Source organism: Chenopodium quinoa, unplaced genomic scaffold (assembly GCF_001683475.1).
Source record: "Chenopodium quinoa cultivar QQ74 unplaced genomic scaffold, ASM168347v1, whole genome shotgun sequence".
Taxonomy (NCBI): domain Eukaryota; kingdom Viridiplantae; phylum Streptophyta; class Magnoliopsida; order Caryophyllales; family Amaranthaceae; genus Chenopodium; species Chenopodium quinoa.
In genome coordinates, this window is record NW_018744878.1 from 617,149 (window position 1) to 626,010 (window position 8,862).

Consider the following 8,862-nt stretch of genomic DNA (forward strand, 5'->3'; position numbering starts at 1 on the left):
ATTTAATTTGGTACGGTTTCTAGTTGTGCTGGGCTGCAATTGATTATTGCTCGGATTCGGGTTACAAAATCTGCACTAGAATTTTCTTTTTCACAAAGTTATGAAGCAGTGACGGATTCACTCAAAAAATTGTATGAGACAACGAATCGAGAATGCGCCGAATTGTTAAATTTATGAATTTGAATTTTTAACCCTGGTCTTTCCCGATCAATTCTTGTTTGATTTTGTTAGATCTATTTTCATTATAGTTGATTGTCAATTATATATGTCGTATGACTCTTTAATGATATATATTGTCCTTTAGGACTCCTTAAAAAAAATTGAAAAGAAATGAAAATTATACATTATAGGGGTGAAAGAGTAATTTAGTAGAGTTGGACAAAAACGTGCATATATAAATAGACAGCCACTCTGGCTTTAAACACAAAAATATTAATGGAGAAAATAGGAGGAAACACTAACAACAATAGCACAATGGTTGTTGTAATGGGCATAACAGTAGTTTTAGGACTGTTTGTGGTAGCTTTTATAGTGAAATTGATAAATGCTTTAGTGTTGAAGCCAAGATGGCAAGAACGATGGTTAAGGAAACAAGGAATTGATGGAACTACTTACCAATTATGGGGTGGTGAACGAGATAAGCTAGATCAATTGAAGATTAATGGCATTTCTTCCATGCCCAAAACTCCAACGCATGATATATTATCATTATCCAATCCTATTGAGTCCCATTTAATGAAGATTTATGGTAAGTTTTAAACAAATTTGTAGAATATTGATGCATAATTTACTTGGGATTGTCTTATACGAAGTATATAATTACTTAACCACAATTAGCCAAATTTTCAACATTATTACATAATTGTGGCAAGTTCGACATAAAAAATTATTAACCTTCGAAGATTATTTAAGTAGTGCTTTATTATAATAATCTTATAATGTAATTTTTATAATAATTAGGGTATTTTTGCGCGCGCGATGCGCGTCAAAGAGTTAGCTTTTGCATAGAAGTTGTATTAGCGCGTAATTACACCTTTGGTTTGGGTGGTAGATCTGGTAGTTTTAATACGTACTATTTGGTTTATGTGCCTATATAGTGGTTTTGTAGAAATATAAAAAAGCCACCAAAATCTTTAATAATAATTATTTTTTAAAACCCTTAAAGTTTGACAGTGTTATTTCAAAATTATTATTAAATAATATTTAATTGATTTGCATCCCTTCATATCTTAAGCTAGTTTAGAACACTTAATTGATTTGCATGATTCAATAATATTTAACGTATTTTTCTTCAAACGAATTTTTTGTGAGCTTTGTCATGCGGAGTAATAATATGTGAAATGTTCGTTGTACCTAAAAACTTAATAATGTAAGTTCAATGTTCTACGACCATCTAATATCTATATCTATATCTAATACTAAAGCAATAACCACTTAGGGCCTGTTCTCTTACGTTGAAATTCAGTTCAGTTCAGCTCCTAATTTCCTTCTCTTATAAAATATTCATTTCAGTTCAGTTCAGTTCAGTTAAGTTCAGTCAATGAGAACAAGCCCTTAGTTATATTTTTCCTCTTAAATTCTCTCCATATTTAATACATTTTTTTTTCTATCATCGATTTCCTTCGATTTTAGGATTTTAAAGTTATTTATACTTCTTGATAACATCTGCTCAAATATCATTGTTTAATATGAATGTCATTTAAATTCCACGTTGTTTATGTGCGTGCCATCAAATAATGTACAATTAAAAAGCTAATAAACCTTAACAATATTTGTAATAATTAAAGGACAACAAAATTGTAAATAAGAAGAGCAACCACGAAGGAGTAAAAATAAATCATCTCGTGGTAATAAACAAAGTCTTCCTAAATACAATTTTTTTCCTTTTTAAATAACAATAATAACATATAAAGTACAAACACTACTAGAAAACAGCTTAATTCCGACGGAACCGTTCCGACGGACAAGAAAATCCGTCGGAAAGTACGAAATTTCCGACAGAAATAAAATCCGTCGTAATATATGGGCTTTTCGTCGGATATTTCCGTAGAAAATTACTTTTTCCGACGGATTTTTAGTCCGTCGGAATGTTTTATTTAATTTTTTTTTTTTTTAAAAAAATCAACCCTAGAATAACACTCCTCTCTTTTCCGCCTCTTCTCCTCCTTATCTTTCCTCTTCTCTCTCCTCCCCTTCTCTTTCTCTGAATCTCACTCCCCTTCTCTTTCAATTCGTTCTCACTCCTCTCTCTGATTCTCTTTCAATTCGTTCTCTTTCAATTCGTTCTCCTTCTTTCGTTCTCTGAATCTCACTCGTTCTCCTTCTCTATCTCTCCTCTACTCTACTTTCCCCTCAAATTTCCCACCATAGCCGCCATCAACAACGAACAACGAACAACACCAACATCAATAACACCATCGCCGGCATCAACATCAACAATAATATTCATCTATTTCGCCCTTACTCTCTCTCTTTATGCTTAAAACAAAGGTTTTTGGGTCAAATTCGACCATGAAAACTCTAGATCTAGAGTTTTTATGGTCGAATTTGGCCTCTTAAACCCAATTTCGAGGTTATGTGTGGTCTAATTAAGGTATGTATTTCGTTTTTTTTCAATTTTGATTTTATTTTGTTGTTTTATTGGAATTTTTTTTTACAATTTATGGTGGTGGTGGGTGGTGGCTGTTGGATGGAGACTGTATTTGTGGGTTTTATTTTGTTGTTTTATTTCGTTTTTTTCAATTTTGATTTTAATTTTTTTTTATTTTTTTGTTAATTTCTGAATTGTGACGATTTTTGGTGGTGGTTGTGGTGATTTTTGGTGGTGGCTGTGGTGATTTTAGGTGGGTGGTGGGTGGTGGGTGGTGGGGTGGTAAATATGGTTAGGTGGCGGTGGTGGTTGTAGGTGGGTAGTGGGGTGGTGGATCTGGTGTAGGTGGCTGGTGGGTAGGGTTCTGGTGTGGGTGGTGATACGGTTGGTGGGGTTGGGTGTGGGTTAGGTGACTTGGTGAGTTGCTGGTTGTGTGAGGTGGGGGTAGGTGGTGAGGGGTGACGGCTTGCGGTGGCGGTGGCTTTTTTATTTGTTTTTTTAAAGCATTTTCCGACGGAAATTCCGTCGGGCATTTACGACGGAATTCAATTCCGTCGGAATTTTACGAGGGACTTTGCCGTGCTTGAAAATGTTCTCGGCGGACTGAAATCCGTCGGAAATTCCGTCGGAAAACCCATTTACAACGGAAATTACGTCGGAAAAGGGTGTTTTCCGACAACAACTTTTCCGACAACCGGTTACGACGGAATTCCGTCGCAAATGGGTTTTGCGACGGAAAACAAGGTGTTTCCGACGAAAAATTTCCGTCGCAATCAACCTGTTTTCTAGTAGTGAAAACATCATAATTTTTTTTATTTTAAAAAAAGGCATTACAAGTTTTTGTTAAAATTTTTTTTTTGTATTAATTGATGGTATGTTTAATGAAAAAAAAAACCCAATTAAATATATTAATGAGGATAAAAAAGTAAATATACATTTTTGTACACAATTTTGTACATATTTTTGAGAGGTGTAGTTGGTAGCACGCTATTCCTAAGAGTTATTTTATACTTTTTATAAGGTATGGATCTAATTTTGCATTTAATTAAACTCTTGGGACTATCTATTATTCTATAATATTTTATCACACGTTATTCTTAATTATGTCATGTGCATTGTTAGAGGGTAGGGGTGAGAGAAAGAAGGCAAGAAGCTAAAGCCATAAAATTCAGGCATTAGGATATAAAGTATATTATGATAAAATATAGTTATGTGAGTTCTCGTTAAATCATTTTAATAATAATTTTATGTGAAATAGGTAAAATGTTCTTTTATTGGACGGGGACAGTGCCTAGAATAGTGTTGTTGGAACCAAAATTGATTAGAGAATTGTTAACGAATAAGAAAGGAGAATTTCGACAACTAGAGGTCAATGGCTTCACCAGACTCTTTGTTACCGGTGTCTCCACTTTGAATGGAGATAAATGGGTCATGCACAGAAAGTTGCTCAGTCCCGCCTTCCATATGACCAAGTTACAGGTTTTACGCTATGCTCTTTCTTTATTGTTTTTGTAATTTACTACAAAGTAGGAAATTTGGATAACAATAGTTACAATTTATTGATTAACGCGGACTATACTCTATATGAATTAACATGATTATTACCACTTGTGTAAAATTACACTATTAACGCGATTATTAATTTGTCCCACTGCACTTTTGATTCAGGGGTGTTTGCAACTAAATTTCCACTTCTGGCCTACTTACGTTTTCATGTTTGTAATAATTTGTCTTGCAATATCTTCCAGGGAATGGTGCCATCGATACTAAAGTGTACACAAGGAATGATTTCGACTTGGATGGGAATTCTAGGAGCAAAGGATTCATGTGAAATTGATGTTTTCTCTGAGTTCCAAAAATTAACAGCAGATATCATATCAAATGTGGCATTTGGCAGCAATTATGAAGAAGGAAGTAATGTATTTCAACTCATGAATGAGCAATCAAAGTTACTTTCAAAAGTGTATTATATGGCGGCCTTTCCATTCTTAAGGTAACCACTTCCATATGCTAATCAACTTATAAGGATGTAGTCTCTCTGTAGTTACCTTTAGAAGTTCAAAGGGAAAGTTAATAGGGTCAATTGAACTCATTAGTTCTTGCGCATAGGGCTGTATACCGATCCAAAACCGGATCGGACCTGACCCGGACCTAAATGGACCGGGACCTGAATCCTTGATTTTTAAGGACCGGAGACAGGACCTGAATCAACAGGTCTGGTTCAGGTCCAGACCTGAAAAATCAGGTCAGGTCACTACAAAAATTTGGTCTTATAGCAACAGGTAAAATCTGTTGCTAATTGCTAAAAATCCGTCGCTGGACATAGCTAGCTACGGATATATCGACAGAATCACTCCGTTGGTAAAAACCTTGTCGCTAAATGAATTTAGAGACGGAAAAAATAAATCCGTTGCCGGATTTAGCAACGGATTAGAAAACTCCGTTGCTAGATTCAGCAACAGAAAAAAAATCCGTTGCTAGATTCAGCAATGGAAAAAAAAACATTTTAAATCTAAAAAGAGACCTCACTCGGGACAACCCGACTCGGCTTTCCATGTAAGGCTCCTTGAATCTCCAATCGCAAGAATTGCAATTGGTAGGAGTCGAACTCGTGACCTCAATGTCACATAGTAAAACTCTTACCAACTATACCAAATATTATTTATTTACTTTTACGCACATAATTGATAATAAATGAAAGAAATTTTAGAGACGAAATTTAAAATCCGTCTCTAGTTTAGAAACGGAATTTAAAATCCGTCTCTAATTTAGAAATGGACTTTCAAATCCGTCTCTAATTTAGAGACGGATTTGAAACTCCGTATCTAGTTTAAAGACGGATTTGAAAATCCGTTTCTAGTTAAGAGATGAATTTAACTTACATAATTCGTCTCTAATGTAATATTTTACATTATTAGTTTAAAAAATTATTTAAAGACGGAATCAAAAAGTCGTCGCTCATATTAGCTACAGAAAAAAAAATCCGTCTCTAACTTAGCAACGGAAAAATAAATCCGTCTCTAACTTAGCAACGGAAAAAAAAAATCCGTCTCTAAATTTAGCAACGGAAAATAAATCCGTTGCTAGATTCAGCAACGGAAAAAAATCCGTTGCTAATTTAGCAACGGAAAAAAAATCCGTTTCTAATTTAGAGACGGATTTTCAATTCCGTTGCTAATTTAGCAACGGAATTTTTAATTCCGTCTGTAATTTAGAAACGGATTTTTTAGTTCTGTCTCTAATTTAGAAACGGATAAAATTTCGTCGCTAGAATTCCGTTTCTATATGGACATTTTATTGTTGTGGGTCCGGTCCGGGTTTGAACCTGAATAGACCTGATTATTGATTTTTTTTCCTTTTTTTTAAATAATATAAAATTACTGACTTGTTTAGACCTGTTATGGACCTATTTATGGACCTGTTTACACTTATTAAATAAAAACAGTAGCTTTTACCGGTTTTAGGTCCGGACCTAAAACCCGGAATCCTTGAATTTCAAGGACCTGAATAGACCTGATTATTGATTTTTTTTCCTTTTTTAAAATAATATAAAATTGCTGACCTGTTTAGACCTGTTATGGACCTGTTTGGACCTGTTTAGACCTATTTATGGACCTGTTTAGACTTATTAAATAAAAAACAGTAGCTTTACCGGTTTCAGGTCCGGACTTGAAACCCGGAATCCTTGAATTTCAAGGACCGGGACCGGACCTGAATCTACAGGTCCGGTCCCAACAGGTCCGGTTCAGGTTGGTTTTCAGGTCCGGGCCAGTTTTTGTACACCCCTGCTTGCGCAAACATTAGTTTAGACGTGTTCTTTAATTTGTCACTTGAGAGGGTCGAGGGAGAAATTTTATTTTACTAACATACAAATGAACCTTAATGTAGGCATTTACCTACGAAAACAAATGCAAGGATGAAACATATCAATAAAGAAGTGACAATTGCATTGAAAGGTATAATTCAAAAGCGCCATAGAGTCATGAAAAAGGATGGAATTGTGAAGGATGATTTGTTAGGGTTGATGCTACAATCAAATCTTAACAGCCAGTTAGAGGGTAAAGGAATGACATTACAAGAGCTTATCGAAGAGTGCAAGCTATTCTACTTTGCTGGGCACGAGACAACCGCGAATTTGCTCACTTGGGCTATTGTAGCTCTAAGCATGCATCAAGACTGGCAAGAAAAGGCAAGAGAAGAAGTATTTAGACTTCTTGGTCGTGAACAAACACCTTCCTTTGACGACTTAAGTAATCTCAAAACTGTAAGTTATTATTGTTATTATTATTGCTTCTAATTTTTTAAATGAATACGTACGCATATCACAAATTAAAATAATGGTATGAATTAGCTAAATAATGAATGGTACATATAAAGGAACAATTACACTTGTACTGATCTATATATAATTGTTTTACTTCGTATTGTACAAATAGGTGACCTTGATCGTAACTATTATGTACGTGTTGTATGTAGGTAACCATGATTTTGCAAGAAACATTAAGGCTATATCCGCCATCGAACATATTCCGAACCACGGGTCAGAAAGGGGCAAAATTAGGAGATAAACAACTCCCAGGTGGTGCCCATGTTTTCGTCCCAACACCATGCCTTCATCGAGATGAACAAGTGTGGGGAAAAGACGTACTCGAGTTCAACCCTAGTAGATTCTACGAGGGGGTTTCGAAGACATCCGATAATGATCCGTCTCCATATTTCCCATTCGGGTGGGGCCCAAGGGTTTGCATTGGGCAAAAACTATCTATGATTGAAGCTAAGATGGCTTTGTCTATGTTGCTGCAACGCTTTTCTTTCGAGCTTTCACCTTCTTATAATCATATGCCTTGTGTTATGATGACCCTTCAACCTTTACGTGGGGCGCAAGTCATTATTCGTAAGCTAGCTTAGTTCGATTGGTGATGTTATGGTTAGTTTGTTGTTCTTTTGGTTGTGTTTGTTTTGCCAAGCAATGAGAGCATAATATATAGTTTGTCGCTAGGCTATCTTTAATGGTTTGTTCACAAAACCTCAAAGAATGTATGTAATGTGTTGCTGTTAATTTTCCATAATTTACTTCTTTCACTTGCTTTCCAATTTTGTTCATCATCAAAGGTTTGTATACACACACAAGGGATGTATAATAACAAACAATTATAATGAAATTTTAATTATTAGACATGAAATTTCAAAAAAATAATTAAAGTCTAGTGAATTATTGTCGGGGACACTAAAGTAATAGTGTATCACTGTATCTAATTGGTTAATTATGGGTAAGTTGTAAATATGTGATAAAATCTATACTAATATATTAAAGGCGTTTATAAAAAACGTCAATGTGCCACGTAGAGTTCTTCAAATTACGCCATGTCACTGATAAGAAGATTCGAACCGCGAACCACTTATAACAAAATTGACTTTTCAACCAGCTAAGCCAATTATATATACTACCTCCGTTGCATATTATTTGCAACGATTTGACATAAAGTAGAGAGGAAAAATGTCTAATCGTTGCAAATAATATGTAACGGAGGTAGTATATAATTTAAGGTGGGTACTAAATTACCTTGACAACTTGACTCTTTATACCCTATTACAAACAAAAAAAAAAAAAATTGCCTACACAAAGACAATTATTATATTGTAACATTATATTGTACAATTACAAAAGTAGCAACCCGAGACAATGCCTAGGCTACTCAATACTCACTAGTTCTTTACATCGAAAGTGTGTTACAAGTATTATATTATACTCTAACATTTTTTTTTTATAATAAATTCTCCCTTTTTATCTTAAAATAATTGACATGTTTTACCATGCGATGCATGATTTTTTTTTTTTTTTACCATAAATCTCATAAATTTTCTTAATTACATCCTATAATATTTTGATTAACTTGCTATTGCCCGTTAAAAAAGGAATTAGTTGTTTTTATGTAATTCAGAATGCAACAAAATGTGATAATTTTTAGTTTTATATTCAAAAATCTCGACCGTTTATCAAATGTGGTGGATAAAAATTTTCATGTGAGAATATTTTTTTTTGTTATTTTTTTTAAATAGTTTAAATCCTAAATCATATCCATTTTTTTTAATTTTTTTTTATTAGTTGACTCTCAAATATCATTCGTTAATTCTTATGTGGCTATATTTTTTTAATTCTAAAATAAAATGTAATTTTTTTTCATCGGTCTGCCTTTGTATATGTTATCTCATCCATTACATATTAGGATAAAAATTTTAAGGTTGTTTTTTAAATAATTTAAATCTAAAAT

At 33.9% G+C, this 8,862-nt stretch overlaps 1 protein-coding gene across 1 annotated transcript; it reads left to right on the forward strand.

Moving 5' to 3' along the window:
• The first annotated feature begins 406 nt into the window (after nucleotides 1-406).
• On the forward strand, nucleotides 407-7,672 carry LOC110705380 (cytochrome P450 CYP72A219-like). Its single transcript, XM_021883229.1, has 5 exons — nucleotides 407-748; nucleotides 3,849-4,069; nucleotides 4,339-4,583; nucleotides 6,479-6,854; nucleotides 7,067-7,672. The coding sequence occupies exons 1-5, from the start codon at nucleotides 436-438 to the stop codon at nucleotides 7,496-7,498; spliced, it is 1,587 nt and encodes a 528-aa protein (XP_021738921.1). The 5' UTR covers nucleotides 407-435; the 3' UTR covers nucleotides 7,499-7,672.
• The last annotated feature ends 1,190 nt before the right edge of the window (nucleotides 7,673-8,862 follow it).